The sequence below is a fragment of the Brachypodium distachyon genome, chromosome 1 (genome assembly GCF_000005505.3).
Source record: "Brachypodium distachyon strain Bd21 chromosome 1, Brachypodium_distachyon_v3.0, whole genome shotgun sequence".
Lineage (NCBI taxonomy): Eukaryota > Viridiplantae > Streptophyta > Magnoliopsida > Poales > Poaceae > Brachypodium > Brachypodium distachyon.
This window is the reverse complement of record NC_016131.3, coordinates 64970071-64987544: the sequence shown is the minus strand read 5'-3', so window position 1 is coordinate 64987544 and position 17474 is coordinate 64970071. Positions and strand designations below refer to the sequence as shown.

Below are 17474 nucleotides of genomic sequence, written 5' to 3'. Positions count from 1 at the left end.
GTGGTGCGTAGAATGTCACAAAGACATGGATAACAACATTTGATCCCAAAAAAAAATGTCTGTGTCTAGGGCGAACAAGCCACGTGGATAATAAAATGTTGTGAGCAATGTGGGATTAAAAGGCAAGTGTATATCGAGAGTGTAAAGCATGATGTACGAGAAAGTTTTACAGATCATATCAGATCACAACAAACTCTTCATGCCCCACATAGGCGGGGGCTTTGCGGCATTGGCGGACCCAGTTGGGTGTTGGGGTGGGGCATGCCCCACCCAATAATTTCGAAACTTTCTTAAAAACCACATCTCATTAGCAATAGTTACGGATTGGGCCAGTAAAGTCTAAACCACTCCCCAGCCCAACACCGTCATCTCCTCCAATCATTTAATCTTCTCCCGAGTATACGAAGCAATCGGTTCTTCTTCTGTCCGTGAGACCGTGACTCTTCGTCTAACCCTCTCGGTCTCTACCCCTCGCCAATCAGCGGCCGCAGCCAAGCATAGGCTGTGTGGCGACGGCCGGCCAGCTCACATTGCCGCCTCATGCCCTTTGGTCGTTTTGCCCCACCCAATGTCGAAAACCTGGGTTCGCCGCTACTTTGCGGACGCTCAAACTAGAGTGAATGTCGATGAGCCGTTCATCCAGTACTAGCCCTTTTGTCGATGCCGAGATAGTCGTAGTTAGGGAGGGGCGTTTTGATTATAACAAAAATGGATGCACTAGACTACGATGCGACGCCTAAGGAGGCATTGCGGCATTTAGGATGATGATGTGACAATCAGTGATGGTGCGACCTAAAGGAATGGTGTAGCAACAATCAGTCGTTCAATGTTGTGGCGCATGTACTCAAAGGTGGCACCGACGATCTAACGCAAAAGGCAACATATGTATATCGAGATATGCAGTGGGGCAACGACGCTTGAAAGGCTTACTTAGGGTCATGAACCTAGCCACTGCTACAGGCAACCAACGATGTAGATCAATCAAAATAAAAATGGTCACCGAACGAGATAGAGAAGACGTACAATCAATTTGATCAACAAAATCACAGAAGTAAATTTCACAAAACCACACTTCTTGGGGCTACGGGTTTACCGGTCCACAGTTATCACTAATAGTCTCATAGAACCACAGCTTTTGGGGCAACCTATCTCAAAGAACCCAAATCGTGTATATTAGGCCGTTCGATGGTATTTTAGACAGGTGGGACCCACCAGTCATATGCCATGTCAGGCGGCCCGATCCGTTTCATTGCCATGATTTCCTTTCGGCCCGTGCGACGTGGCACATGTCATATCCAAGGAGATTTTATGTAAATTCTAAAAGGAGACAGGCTTTTTGGTTGGTAAGAGTTCATGAGAGATTATCTTAGCAAGGATACCATAAGTTGTGATGAATGCCTAGGATCATCTCTAGTGAACAACTCCCTCTGATTTCTTACATCTTTTCCCGACTACCTCAATTATTAAAATGGTGGAAGTTTGTGATGCCCAATTTCTTCTAAACTCTCATTCCCACCAACGAAACAAGTGATTTAACAAGACTCACCTTCAACTGTCATTCCTTCTCTCTAATTGTCCCAACCAAATAGAATATCATGGTTCTTTTTTAAATCTTGATTAAGTATCGGCAATTGCAAGGAAACAAGATGCGGTAGTATCAAAGGCGACATATGAGATGAAACCTTTATTCGGTGAAAATTTGAAAACTTTCACTATCAACCATTAGATTTCTAAAAGGCATCTTATGAAGGAGAAAAACAAGATGAAATTCTCTAGAGGGTTTTCATAAAATGCGTTAAATGATTAGAGGTTGCACATTTTATTTTATCTACTAGTACATTGCCCGTGCGTTGCCACGGCCTTTTAAACATATGCAAACAAAAAGTCACATTTATAGAAAAGACAACAATATAATTTGATATTCAATCGAAATGAATGGAACAATGGTTATTATTCAAAGCGTTATTTTTTTCGGTGATCTCTTCTTCCTCGCCGTGTCATCTTGGTCGAGGTTTGCAGGTGGAACAGTGGGTATTATTCAAAGTATCATTTTTTCGGTGATCTCTTCTTCCTCTGCCACCTAAACTTCTCTCTGCAGCGTCTCACTAACTCAGCTTTTCTTCCCGATTTATACTGGCATCTCCTTCTAAATCTTCTTTGTTTTCTAAATCCCGATGAGTACTCTAATCTCCTCCTAGATTCCGTCAATTCTTGCGTAAATCCCAGTAGCCCTTGTGTGATGTCGTCCCTTTCCAGTTGCGCTGCCTCTGCCTCTGCCTCTGCCTCTGCCCAGAGCAGGGCCGGAACGGCGCTCGTCGAATCGGAGCAGGCGAAGTGGGGGCAGAGGTGCAGATGAAGGGATGGCCGGGCGAGGCGGGGGTTGGGTGCGGGTCTACGGCGCACCACATGATGCAGACGGGTGCCGGCACTCGTCGAATCGGAGTAGGCAAAGCGGGGGCGAAGGTGCAGAGGAGGGGACGGCCGGGCACGGGTCTACGACGCAACACGCGACGGGCGGGTGCAGCCATCTGTTAAATCCATCCCGGCTCCACGCAGCCAAGGCCGTCGGCAGCGGCAGTGGATTTCATCTCCACGGGCATCAGAGTTTCGGGATGGGCATGAGAGTTTGGGATCGGGGGCACATAATTATTTGTTTTATTTTGTTTCTGTATGTGGGTGTTTTTTTCGTGCGTCAGTCGGTCGAAGCGTGGGCGTGTGCGAGAGAGAGAGATGTACAAACGACGACGTCCGCGGGTAGAGAGGGAGAGGGCGGTCCATGGTGGGTTGAATTACCAAAACCTGAAGGGCTAAACTGCAAAATTGATCGTCGGACGACAACCAAGGAATCCTTCCTCCCTTTATTATTATATATATAAGGGGTAGATTTATTTAAAATCTAATAGGCAGAACTGAATTTTTTAATGGGTGTGGATATTTCTAAGTCGTCTGATTTTTAAGAAATAGGCATTAAATCTCAACCGATTCAGAGTCGTTGGATTAAGATCTGAGGGTCATCTTCATTATCTCATCTCTTAATTGTTCTCGTTGGACTAGGATATGATGGCCAAACATGTCGACTGATTTTTAACCAAAAAGCAGACGATTTCTCGATAACAAAAACCTTTTTTAAGGAAGTTTTCGGCTGATTTGTTTCCAATCAAAATGAGAACAATCCCCGGAAAAGAACAAATCAGCAGGCGGCAGCAGGTTTGTCTGCATTCCCCGGCCCGTCCACCGATACCGAAGGCGTGACGGTTCTCTCATGCTGGGAGAGCCACACGTAGCCCAGCACCGCAGTACCATGTCGCCGTCCTCCTTGCGTCCACGCAAGCAACCAGGCGGACGGCAAGCCCTCTCTCAGCCACGCCTCCTCCTCCTGACCTCGCCTAGCCCTACCGTGGTGAAGCAGAGACGCCGCGCGGGGAAATAATCAGGAGTAAGAAAATCCGCCCTGATTTATAGAATCTTGAAGGGGAGGTGGTGCCATGGGGATACTACTGGTTTCCGGGAAATTCTTGGCGCGGCGACCTCCCCTCTCACTCGCCCCTCGCTGCTCCCGAGGCTCCCCTGACAAGGGCGGCAGCGATAAAGGTATGATCAGCTAACAGTCTGGCTACCAGATGTTTGATGAAATGCCTCTACTGATTACTGAATGAGCGATGCGATTAGTCTCGCGGTAATTTACTGTCTTCTAGTGTCCCTCGAGCATATCGTTGGATTTACTCGGTCAGATAGGATCTGCTTACTGGATCGTGCAGAACAATTCGAATGCTTCCTGTCACGTGCTAAGATTTGAAGAATGCAATGTTTGCTTCCTTCACATTCGGTTACCAATGCCAACGTGAGCTTTGGTTGGAAGACCTGATTACAGTGTCTTTTGCTTTCATGAAATTTTACATTTCAGTTTGCGCTGTCTTTTCTATCTATGAAACCCAACCGGCTTTGTGGTTTGTGCACAGATTGGGTTGGCACGGACCTAAAATGTCAAACCCGTGGGATTTAGCGCCCGGCACCGCTAGCATGCCAAACTCGCGAGTGTGACAAGGCTTATCCAGGCGACCGAGTACTGTGGGTCCATGACCTTGCTCTGCGCCTTAAGAAACTTCTCCATGGGAAGGTGAGGTTTACGGAAAAAATCCGCAGGACAATGCGCATAGGGAACCTGCTGGCCACGTCGGTAATGTCGGAGACTAAAGCAGGGACAGGAGATGATGGATATGTAGACGATGACCCAGCTCCGGGACATCAGTAAACGAGAATGGTACTGCACTCCCTAGGTGTCACCATTGGGAACTATCTTGTGCAAGTGCATCAGTTTGAGATCGATAAGAAATTACTCCCTCCGATCCATGTTAATTGTCGAAATATTAGATGTATCTATACGCTTTTTAGGCATAGATACATCCATATTTGGGCAAATTTGAGACAATTGATATGGATCGGAGGGAGTAATAAACAAGAGAAACATGCCTGCTGAGCACATCACTGTGCTAACCACATCGATCATGAGATGCATGCATGATGAATTGATTAATTAATTGTACTTGTTTCTGTTGCATGATGAATTGATTAGTTAAGTATGCTGTTTTCTGTTGGAAATGTACCGACTGAAGATGGATGCCTGAAACCACAACTTGCAGTGGGCCCGTAGAAACCGTCTGCTCTTAGGTGGCGTCTGCCCTGTTTTTCTCCAACCTGAGAAACCTGTGGAAACCGTTTGGGCCAACCCGTGAGAAACCAACAAACCGCTGATTTCGTGCTGGGTCAAGTTGTCTTGTAAACCAGTCAAACCGGCTATGAACAGGCCTAATCTACAGCATGAAATGTTTGTTTCTTAGATTTAAATATGCACAAAGGATTATTGATCTTTGACTATCCAATACTGGCTATTGCCTTTGTTTGTCCATTAACTTTATTTGACAGATAATGAGTGGTAGATTTTGAAGTTACTTCATGAAGATAGATAAAAGTATATCCTATTATACGAAGTTAAGTTATAGAATCTTTCAAAAAAAAGTTAAGTTATAGAAGGTTATTGATAATATATGCAACTTGTGATACGTATTATTTTGGTGTCAAAGGCCAAATGATGTAGGAACATATAGCAGACTGCTCTTTCATTCAACATTATTTCGTAGGGGAACAGATCTGTGGCATCCTTCTGTATAAGATATCAATAAACATTCTGATAAAATGTATCGATGAAACAGTATGTAAATAGGTTATTCACACGATAAATAGAAAGAAATAAACATCAGTTAAAACTCTCACTCAGATTGCTAGGCACGATACTTTCGAAAAAAAGTTTGCTGGACACGAAGGTCCTTCCCCTCTTCTCTATAAAGAAGAGTGCCTATATTGATGTTCAGCATCCCAGAGTAAAGAAACCAATGGAACATCCGGTACAATTGGATTGATGGAATTTAGGAGTGAAATAAAGATTTAATCTTTCTAAGCATAGTATCGAACAGAGCATACTGTGTTTGATATAAGCAGACTCCCAAAGCCACTTAAAAAAGGAATTTCTTCAACAATCATGTGGACTTGATATCATTCAATCTCTCTAAATATCAAGCAGAACACCATATAATACCTTGATTGAAGAATTATTCGGAGCAATCATCTTGATTTGATATGCGATCCTGTATTTGATATAACTGGAAATCAGCAGTGGGCGCGTGGGTGAGTGGGGGTAGATTTAACCAAAAGGGATAGAAACATTGTACTGTTCAACAAGTGAAAACATGCTCTCTTTTTTCTAGTGTATCGGACGAAATATATTTGTAGGTTAAAGCATTTCCCTCTGTTACTTGTCAGGTGACACATCATCCACCGACTGGGACAAGGCTTGGTCTACCTTTAAGAAGAAAGGAAAGAAGACCTTATTTTCCGAGTTCTCACCGAACAAGTATGTGACCTGGAATCCACAGCGCAGCGAGTATCCATTGTCAGAAGAGGTTGATCCAATCAAAAGAGCTGAGAAGTCTAACTTGATGCTGTGGACGAGTCCAACATTTACCTTGGTAGGGGCGATTATCATCGTCTTGGCATTGCTAATCTATACACTGGTTGTGCCAGCCAAGTAACTGCTCAAGTGACAGATAGGAGGTGAGCTGTAGGACGAATATTCTAATTTGAAGTCTGTATTTTACTTTTAGTTGTACTATACTACTATACCAACTATAGCATGGCTCTGTATTGCTTCAACTGCATTCTAATAGATCATAATAAAGCACCCCTTTCATTTCACTGGGTTTCTTCACTTGGGTATCAATTCGGTCCTCTTTAATCTTTCTCTATAACCAAGAAATATTGGGTCATGTACAAAAATATGTTCAACTAAGCTCCTGGTGTGAGTTTTTCATAGTTCTCTCTTCTCAGAGACTTCAGTTGTCGATCATCTAATGTTAATTTTACTATTCAGTGATGGGTAGTTTGTAGTGTTGGTCTTGTGCAAGTGGACATGTGCAAAGCATCTTGTATAACCTGATGGAACCCATGAGAAGCACGTTTTTCATTACAGCCAAATTCAAGTCAAAAAGACAGTTCATTAGTTTCATATAATAGTAAGCACTAGATAAGCGGGAATCGTGCTTAGATGTAAAGCAATTTAACTAACCATATTTCCTATCCCCTAAATAACTAGCCTTTGTCGCTTACATTGGAGGCACCATAACAGAGTGTGACTAGATCTTGCAGTGAAACCCTTGAATGATATGCAATCTAAATAAATATGATCAGGACCATCTCATCTCGTCCTTTAAGACTTGGTCGTTGCATCTTTATTGAGCATCTTGGAACAAGTCAGACAGAGGCCTTCATCTTTCCCTCCAAAAAAATGGATTTTCATCCTTTAGACTTTGGACGATCGACAAGTTTTCACTCTCATCTGGGATGTGGCAGTTATTGTCTAATGAGCAAGTGGCCATTTGTAAGCGTCTAAACTGGTAAGTTTAGCATTCCTGCAAAAAAAAATTATACGGAGTATATTGTTCAGGGCTCCTACAATTCGGTCTCTTTAGATGTAATGTAAATGAAATTCCATACAGAAAAGATTCATACATGTTGCTTAAATTTGGAAAATAGCACAGGTTATTGGTTATTACTCTAATATATTTTTTACCTGATCCCTTTCCTTACCCATTCATCGTCTTGGATTTCAGACACCTATGAATCTGAATGGAAAAATTGTCCATATTGAGAGCGAAGACTTTTCTTCCTTGTGAACAGAATAAGATTGGTCAGTGGTCGCAAGCTCAGTGTGGAATTCAAGTCAACAGCTCCCTGGACGTACATATAGTTATCTTGTAACATCTCTGTCCATCTGCTGCTGTATTTTAGTTCGCTGATTATGTACCGTTGTACAGCTTAACCTGCAGATTTTACTTATTTTATACTTGTGTTTCGACACTTGTTGTGTCCATGGCCAACAAAGAGAACCTGACCTGCATAATTTAAGTACTGAACAGTGCTGGAAGATGTGGTCCAGAAAATCAGTATTTTCTTCTCAGTGCCATGTCTGGAGGCCATGGTCATGGGTAGATTAATGCTTAAGTTATGTATCCCTCACCATGGGCAGGTAGATAATGACATGCTTTGGTATTACCAGGCCAGCTGGAATGTTGAACCCTAGAACCTGATCAGTTAGCGCTACAATTCATTCAGCAATTTTCAGATCAATTCTGCAACGAGCCCACCCAAACACCAAATGTTCTTGGTTTTTCTAGCCAGGCTTTGCTTGCTGGAGGCTGGAGTAACTGATAACAGCGGTTTTACCAGGCTGTTGTGTTTTGGTATCCATATCCGAAGGTAGCGTATCCAGAAAGCTTGCCAGCTGGTATCTGTCATGCAGTCTGAAACATAAGCAGCACAGTAAAATCCCAAGTTTCAGAGACCGAAAAATGGGAGCTACACAAAAGAATCTAGAAGAGTTCAAACTTTGATGGAGAGTGATCTGCTTGCACCCCAAGGAAGCTTGGCCCCCACTCTTCCCCAGAGCTGCATAAAAGGGCAAAGCCCTCGTGTCACTCCTCTCCCATCTCACACACAAACACAAACACAAACACAGACCCATCGCACACTTGACTTGCCCTCTTGTCTGTCTCCAGCCTTCGCGTTTCTCCCGCGGTGCAGAGTTTCTTGAGCAAGAAGGTGCCACTCAGCCGCCGCGAACAATGGAGCGCCAGGCGGACTCGAGGCGGCCGTTGCCGAGGCGCGGGCAGGTGAAGGCGAGCATATTCGCGAGCCTCTTCGGGTGCTTCGTCCCCAGGGCGGCGCCCCAAGGCGAGCGGAAGGAAGGCAAGCCCAAGGGAAGCGGCGGCGGCGGCAGCGGCGGCGGTCGCCGTGTCGGGCCCGGTGGTTGATCCAACTCGGCCCGAGGGAAGGGAAGAAGATCTGAAGTCTGAAGAAGAATCAAGAATTGGGGTTTCTCCGGTTCCAGTGGAGATCGCTGCAGGTCCGATTGTCGGGCCGAAAGCTGATCTCTTGAACACAAAATGAGGGTGGTTGCTTTGGGGGTTGGGTACGCTGGTGGGGAGTACTACTACTTGTTGGACGTTCCGCCGGCAACTGGAGTCTGTAGTTCCGTCTAGCAGCAATTTAGTGTCAGTTTTGGGTATTTGATATCGTTGCTATTTAGGGGGGGGGTGAATTGGTGGTGGATTTCTGGTCTGTAGTGTTGTTGTGTACTCCGGTTTCTTTACTTGAATAAGATCTCTGCATCTTGGTCGCAGAGTATTACATTTTGGTAACGTTGATTGAGCAAACTCGCTCTCTGCACCTTGCTCGCAGAGTAAGAAGAAAAACATCGATTCATCATCGAACAAGCTCTCTGCTTCCTGATACTTGTACGGTATTCCTACATTGTCTACGTTGACGTTGGCGAAAGTGCAAAATCACTGCCGTGTGTTTCTTTCTCGTGTTCTTGAGAATTGGCTGCGACTGCGAGGTTGGGGCAGTTTTTGTTCTCTCCGACAGGCGCTGATTTGCTCGCAAGCGCACAATTTGCCCTGCTCCCCAAATGAGGCGACGACACATCAGCATGCATGTACAGTACTGATGTGATGCTAGGCGGATCGAGGTGCTTCGCAGCCAAGTCTTCTCCTGCAAGCTGTATCTGGTGGTGGTGTTCTACGGGGCCCCGGCCGTTTACATCATCTGTAAACAAAATTGCTAGTAACAGAAACCGAGAAAGCGGTGGCACTTTTCTAGTCCCACTGGCCAAACCCGGCTAAAAAATGTAGAGGAAAATAATCGGCGACTTGGGCGCCAGCCGCAAGTCGTGCTCTTCGTGGCGTGCGGCGCTTTTGCGCTGATCTCACCGGAGAGGCGGAGAGGGGAGAGCACGTTGAAGTAATTCTTAGAGGCACGGACCATCATTAGCTAGAAATCAAAGATCACTGTTAAGGCGGCCCTAGTGTTGTGCTCAGAATAGAACCAATTATTTGTTTGGGTGCACGATGCTGCCCACGGAGCAATGTGTGGCTGGAGGTTCTGCACCTAGGCGGGCCATGTTGAACGGACCTGAAACTTGACCGCACACAATCTCGAACATCCATTTTTTAGATTAATTGCTAGAGCACAAAATAATTGCTACAGCAAAAAAAAACGGCTACAGTGATCTGTGCTGCTATACGTTGGTCAGATAAATCTTTCCCTCTATGTCGCAGTGTCTGACTGACTGTCATGCAACCTGAAAGATAATACACCAGTAGAAGTGGAGTATACTAGCATTAGCGTGCGGTGCTGTCCCAAGTTTCAGACACAAAAGTTGAAAGTGCCAAGATGCCGATCGAAGACCGATCTCCGGAAAGGTGCAAACATCAAAGAGTTCAAACTCTTAACCCAACCCCACACACACACACACACACCACCACACACACACACACACACAAGTGCGCGTTTGCTGCTACAAATAAAACAGGCAAAGCCTGTAATCACTCCTCACACATCGCGGATAAGCACGAACATACTGATACTACTCCGTACGCCCGTACGGTCGATCTTGTCTCCAGCCTCAGCTTAGCTTCCTGCGCAAGAAGGCGCCAACAGCAGCACCCGTACCAATGGAGCGGCAGGGCGACGCGAGGCGACCACTGCCGAGGCGCGGGCAGGTGAAGCCAAGCATATTCGCGAGCCTTTTCCGGTGCTTCGTCCCCAACGCAGGTGGCGGCGGCGGCGGCGGCGGCGGTCGCAGCCGCGTCGTGCCGGCGGGGGGTTGATGAAGCCTGAAAGAGGGAAGAAGGTCCAAAGAAACTGGTTCTGGCGACTGCCTGAAGCTGTAGTCTTCGTATCTGCCGCTTCGGCTGTTTTTGCTGGTCTTGCAATACAGTAGTCTAGAGCTATGTTTTGCTGGTCTGTGTGTTTGTTTGCTTTACTTCTGACTTTCTGAGGTGCTGAACTGTGGATGATGTGGTCTCGAGCTAATAAAATGGGAATGGGGAAAACCCCTGTCTTTCTGTAAAAAGAAGATCCAAAGAACAACCGAGAATTGGAAAGTTTCCTATCCCAATTCCTGATGGCTCTGTTATTGTTATTAGTACTGAACTACTGATGCAGGTTCGGTTCTTGAACCGGCCGGACGGAAGGGGGTGTGTGTGATCATGGAATGCCAAATGCATTTTTTTACTGAACGTACGAGGTTCTGTCGTAGTTTGCGGAGTCTGCCAAATTTACAGCAGCACTAGTGCGAGCGTCGAAATGGCGGTGAAATTTTGGTTTGTAATGTTGGGAGTGGTGGTGTGTATTTCAGCACGAGTAAGCTTCTGCCACGGGCTGTGCAGAGTTCAAAATAAGTGACGTGGATATACAAATCTACGTCGTTTATTTTGAGACGGAGGGAATAGATCTTAATGGCTTCTGTTTTTATTCTTCTGCGGGCGCGCTGATTTTTGTCAAGGATTCACAGCCAGACAATGTCACAATGACGCGACGACACCTCAGCATTTAGCCAGCGTGTATTTTGATGCTACAACCGGGCGCTGCTTGCTGGCGAAGTCTTGTCCTAGAACCTGTCCGTGGCCACGCTTGTCAGCTTGGGCCCCCTTACTCGGCGTCATCGACAAATCTGCTTACGTGCCAAGAATCTGGTGGCCCGGGTGCGTTGGCCGTCGTCTAGAGGTCGAAGATTACTGGCACGACTTATTTATCAATCTGCATCTGGAAAAAAGAAATGATCGTTTTGATTGGGACATCATATCTAGTGCAATCTGCACATGCGCCACAGCACCAGCCGCCAGCAGTCAGCGACAGACTGACAGAGTGAAGAAAATATTATGTTCACGTGGTGGATTCCATGTTGCAGTAGAAATCAATTAAGGCGTTTCTTCTCTCAACTCTGGAGTCCGATTGTTTTCTTAAAAAAACACACACACACACACAATGCGACAAACCAATTCCAGTACGTGGTCTGGTCCTGTCCATCAACACAGCGGTACACAAACTCCTTTGTACCCATAGCACCAAGTTCATGCACCACCCTGTTAGCTGACGAGAGGACGGTCTGTCGTTTGCCTTTGCCCGTTCATTTCAGTTCATGCTCACAGATAGAGTTGAGGGGGGAAATAGAGTTACGGTCTGATACAATGAACTACTAGGACGCGAGGTCGCGTCGCCATCGATCCAAAGCCCAAAGATGCATGGTCCCGCCTTTTCAGCTCGTTCCCTTAATTTGTTAATTTTGTAGGCCCAGGCTTGGCGCCTTCAGAGCTAAGAAAAGTTTCACGACAACGCGAATCGTCATGGTCGACGTACGTACCCCGCCCACAGTTTTGCTTGACCGACACGTACATGGTACAAGCAGAAACCGCTGACGTGCCAGCCTCTTGGCACACGGATGGCGAGCCGTCGAGGTCCTTTGCCCTTAAAATTCCAGCTGTGCTTGCTCCTGGCCCTAGATCATCTCCGCTGCCTGGTAGTAGCTCTGGCACACTCTTAACCCAAGTGGTGATGAGTGCCATTATCTTCACGTCACCGTCGCCCGTCGAATCAAACTCGCACATGTTCATTGAACGTAGGAGCCAACGTAGTGGTCACGAATATACTCCGCATGAATGCAAGCCCCAGCGTGGCCACATTAATCAATTCTAGCAGGCTTCCCTTCATTTTAATTTCACAAGGCAGCTATTTGGAGATCGAAGGGAGGAAAAAATCGACTAGAGTGACGACCTCCAGTACGTACATTTCCAATCCACTGGCCCACTACAGCCGGACCCTGGGACGAGAAAGTCCTTCGTGGACACGTGCGGATGTCCGATTTCAACGAGAGTGACACAGCGACGATTAAGAAAAAAAAAATGGCCGGCCGGCAGTTCAAGACTAAAAAAATGGCGTGAGGCGACCGGATTAGGATCATGCAAACGACTGATATATACTCGTATTCTATATATGAAAGGAGAGAAGACAGCTGATCATCGCCACAGAGATTTCATCATTTCATCGGGGAAACTACGCTGGATGCCGACCACAACAGCTTTTATCACGAAGGTGCACACACACAGAGACAGAAGAAGAAGAAGCGCATCACGTTTCTTCGTTCGCTGTTTTGCGCAGAGGGTCACGAAGATCATCTCCGTGTTACTCCTCCACGCAGGGCCGGTCACGACTCACAGAACGTGCTCACAAAATAACAGGATTTTGTTTTTGTCGGGCCGTCACATAGTTCGAGGCCTATATCTGCTCAGGTACTACTATATACACGCCCTGTTTATGTGTGCGTGCGAGCATGTGACGGTGTTTTGGGACGTAAGCGGCACCACGTCACGAAAATGACGCTTGGTACGTGAGTTATCACAAAGCTGAACATACCGACAAAGCAAGGAGGGGAAGCGAACTCCTTTTTTAAAATAAAGGTTCTCTGGTTCCTCGCGGAAAAAAGGTTTGTCTGCTGATGATTCAACCGAGGGACGGAAAGCCCGAGGCGAGACACTCGATCCACTTGTCCCGTCCTATCCAATACGCACGCACGACTCGAGCCTCAGATAGTGGAGTGTTTCAGTGGCCACAACAGCACTTGCTAATAAACCCCCTTGCATTATGGAATAATGCTACTGGAGTACCGCTGCGGCTCAGCGGCCTTGGCGGCTGGGGGTGCTGGTGCAAAACCTCTCGTCGACTAGTCGTCATCGATCGGGGCTAGTTACCTTGCTAGAATAATCTAGTGCTTTCTAGGAGGCCATCAAAGCCTATAATAAGGCTATCTCCCATCCAAAGCTGGCAAGCTCACACTGTCACACACTCACTCCCCTTTGCCTGCGCTCGCGTGCTAGCTTCTCCGTGAGTGCGAGGGTGCGCGTTTCGGGATCGGCGGCATGGACGGGAAGGGCGACGGACAGACGAAGAAGACGGACGGGAACAGGAACCCCAAGAGGGGCAACATCATCAAGACCATCATCTCCGACTGGACCGGCGCCGGAGACACCAAGAAGACCTCCACAAGCTCTGGCGGCGGCAGCGGCAGCGGCGGCCGCCGCGGAGGAGGAAACGGCTACGGCGGTGGCTGGGGAGGAGGAAACGGCGACAACAACGGAGGCGGCGGCGGCGGCTGCTGCTGCTAGCTCGCTCGAGCATGCTGCGTCGTAGCTGCGGTACCTTCGACGGAGATATACTCCGTATATAATATGGTCAGTTTGTGCTTACGCTGGACTGACGGGCGGGATGTCGTCTCATTGTTGGAGACCTTGGAGACTCGCTTGGTGGTGTAGAAAAAATAATGGGGATCGATCGATGGAGGTGTCTGTGTCTGCTTGTGTGCTGTAGTACTAGCTTGTAATTCTTCGTTGCATCGACCGAGCTAATTTTCGTTTGCTGTTGCCTTCTCTCGCCGTACAAACCCATAAGTGATTCGACTTCTCTTTCGATCAGTTTTCACCGCCCGTGTTTATGGATTCGGTATTGGAATTTCCTCGCCATTGGGGCTTACATATCGGCCATCACGAATATGTAGAGGACATCGTTCTCTGTTAGTCTGTTTCTTTCCTTTTTGTTGTGCATGTTCGTCCGAACAAGAACAATGAATGGATCAGGAAGTTCTTGGGGAAAAGAGATATCGAAACCAACTGAATCCGGCCCAGCGACTATGAGTGGGCACGTGTAATAGATCCTCGGCTAACAGCTAATTAGATCCACGGAGATATGGTCGCTTTCAGGCCGATCTTATCTGAAACCATGGGATTCCCCTTTATTTGTTTCTCTCCTTCATTTTTGTGTGCAACTACCCTATCCCCGTCTCGAATATCATGGATGGCTTGTCTGATACTGATTGATGACACGGTTTTACCTGGATGCGCCCGCCTACTGGTACGTGCGAGGGGCTTCACGTGGACGTTGTACGCAACGCCAAACGCTCTTCATAAATAATCTCACACGACATCGTATCACGTCACATGCATATGATATGATACAACAATCAACGACTGATAGGATGAGATTTTCCAGTAGTTCATACTTGCAGATAAGTTACTACACAGCAGAATATAGATCGATCGATCACCAAGCGCAGTACGTTGGTTCGGTGCTAAGTTACTAGCTGCGTGCCCGTGTACTGGACAAGTGGACACAGCTGCTCATTTTTGTTCGCCGCTGCCCGCTGGGTTATCCGTTCTTCACTTCCCGGTGGACTGCTTGACCAAAGTGATCCAAAAGCGATGCGTGGCTCCTCACGAACTCACGGTTCGATCCCATTCACACGGGTTTTCTCCCGACGAGAGAGCGTATGCGATCGTTCCTCGTTTTATTGACGTCATCGCTCTCATCTCCTCCCAGCACTGCACCACACTCTGGGCCTGCCATTCTATTTATCATGTGTTACTTAGAACTAGCAAAAGAACCCGTGCGATGCTACGGAACAACGGAAAGTGTATCAAACACGAGCCGGTGGAGGTAAAGTCTGGACATTGATTTTTCGATTGGATTGATTTCCATACTGAGATTGATACCGAGATTTTTTGTTTGGGTTCGGATTGATTTCCATACTGAGATGGATACGAAGAATTTTGGATTTCATACTAAAAAGATTGATTTATTTTAGAACTGTTCGTATTATGTTGTAACAAATTTGGACCGTACGATAACTTTCGGTAAATCTAAACCGTAGAATTTCTGCTACTGAATTCGTGAATAAGACGGGAAGGAAAGAAAATAAGAAACAATGACATATTGATTGTAATTTTAACGAAGTTGACCGACCAACGCGTCCACCCATCACCACCGATTCCAATTTAATATATTGTAATAGATACTGGCCCAGTTTTCAAGTTTTGGTTTGCCCTATTCGGGCATCCAGGAACCATGATGGACCATAGTGTTGCTTATAATTCTAGCCCAGTTCTAGTTCACGTTATTCGGACGTCCAGGAAGCATGATGGCCCATCTTCCCAGATAAGTGAAATTCGACCTTGCTCACAAACTAGTAACCTTCCGGCCCAATTTTTCTAGGCGTTACGGACTTACGGTGATTCCACGTAGAAACGCAACACCCTAATATGAGAGTGAAACCGAGGTAATAGGTACAAAGGGTTCAGTTTTTTTAAAAAAAATACAGAAGTTTCTCTAAAAGAAAAGTAAATATCAAGGCACCTCTATCTTCGAAAGATAAGTATCGCAAAACCACATTTCACTTAACACGCATTTTCTACTAATCTGTAACAAAAAACTCGTAATTTCCCAATCACGTGCGCAAATCTGACCAACGGGCCCTAGCGTCCGGCAGTAAATTAATCTCGATTTTTTCCCTGGCCGGTCAGTTCCGATCAATTCGGGTTCAGGCACCATTGATGACAATGACACATCCGAGGCTTGTCTTTCGGGCATTTGTAGTGAAGTTGGATCCACCAATTTGGTTGTGTTGTGCGTGATTGCAATGACACCCATGCAACTTCAATGACGATCTTCTGTGTGTCGAGTGCTTGTTAACAGACAGACCAGCTAATAGTGTGTGTGATGCGGTTATGTTGACAACATCATATACTGTTGTGACGATTTTTGTCTATTTTTCAATTAATTGGACAACTTTATTATTATCTTTACACTTGTAAAAATTTGAGTTGGTGGTCACGAGTTCACTCCAACAACACTACCTCTTAAAAACTACAGAATCATCTAATTGTCACTCATTATATACTCATCTAATTGTCACTCATTATATACGTATCATGATCTTTTGACTATGCTTGATTGGTTTTCATGACTTTCAAGAGTAATTGTATTTTTCAAAAATAATATTTTGACATAATTCTTATTTATCAGAAATTTAAAAAATATGAGCGACACATATTTAAACAACTCATGCATAACACAAATTCTTAATTTCGTACCAGAGCACAGACATTTAGCTAGTTCAATTAATGGATTGAGGCCTCGGTTTGTTTCAAAAGGGTATGTTATATTTTAGGAGTATCAGTCAACGTATCAAAGCCTTGTATTAAGATCTGATGCAATCCTAATCTCCCACTTAAGATAACGGCCAAGCACTTCGATTTATCTCTAACTAAAAAACAAGCTGCTTCTCTTTAAGAAACCCGTTTTTAAGAATGTTTGTAAGGTGCCCTCTTGAACTCTTCCGTAGTACTCCTATGCTATGTTTGTAAGTTTTGGAGTACTTATGAGAGAGCATAAAAAACCTATAGGTTAACCAATTAGATCGGATAGCATGATACATTGATAATGCTGCGTAGTAATAACGTCGAATGATTATTATTCGAAAAAAAATAATATAAAGTCGAATGATTCCAACCCAAACAAAGGTCATGACCTTGTTCATGACAGTGATATGCTTATGTTGAGCAGTCGCGATTCGTGTGTACAAAAAAGTACTCCACAAATTCTCGCAAAGAAACAGACGCCCCCCAAAATACTCATATTCCGTTTGGTGACGCCGTCGATCAAAGTAGTACGTAACCGGATAAGAAAAACTAGAAATATTTTAGCCGCCGGCCGGTGGGGGCAGAACTGGGTCAGGCCGCGCGAGCGTCGTCGGAATTGCGCGATAGAATATCGGCGTGTCCCCGTCTGGTTCCACACCATGCTCCGCCGGGCGGCCATTACTCCTTGTCGCGCTGTTAAATTTGATGGCGGTAGGTGGAGATGCTTGCACACCGACGGGCGCGACGACGGATATGCCTCGCCTGGTCGGACAAGCGCGCGTGGTGGTGCCGTGGCGGCTCGCCTCAACGGTCAGCGTCTTTCCCCCTTGATTCCGCTGCTTTCTATCATTATCTTCCGAGCCACAAGAGGGATGCCCAGACTTTGGGTTGATTGATGGAGCAGTGCTTAGTCCTGGGTTAATTACTGCACACGTGCTAGCTGCAGCTTATGAGCAAAGCTTGCGCACTCACCCGCCTTTGCTAAACTATGTTTCTAGACTCTCTGGCTGACAAAATCTGGAAAAGTATCTTTCAGAACGTCAGCGTGCAATGGGTTGAAAAAAAGCGTGCAATGGGTTGGCTATTCGAATGATCGGTGCGAAGGCAAACACGAAA

The 17474-nt window shown here is 46.0% G+C and overlaps 1 protein-coding gene across 4 annotated transcripts; it reads left to right on the top strand.

The window, feature by feature from the left end:
* Positions 1-3282: 3282 nt before the first annotated feature.
* LOC100838332 lies at positions 3283-7510 on the top strand. Of its 4 annotated transcripts, none has more exons than XR_002962345.1 (4): positions 3283-3591; positions 5818-6108; positions 6700-6947; positions 7164-7510. XR_002962345.1 is itself a non-coding variant. In XM_003558132.4 (3 exons), the coding sequence occupies exons 1-2, from the start codon at positions 3486-3488 to the stop codon at positions 6084-6086; spliced, it is 375 nt and encodes a 124-aa protein (XP_003558180.1). In that variant the 5' UTR covers positions 3288-3485; the 3' UTR covers positions 6087-6108; positions 7164-7506. The 4 variants fall into 4 exon arrangements, 1 of the variants encoding a protein (XP_003558180.1); XR_002962344.1 differs by having other exon boundaries at positions 6691-6947; XR_001405656.2 differs by having other exon boundaries at positions 3284-3591; positions 6742-6947.
* Positions 7511-17474: the final 9964 nt, after the last annotated feature.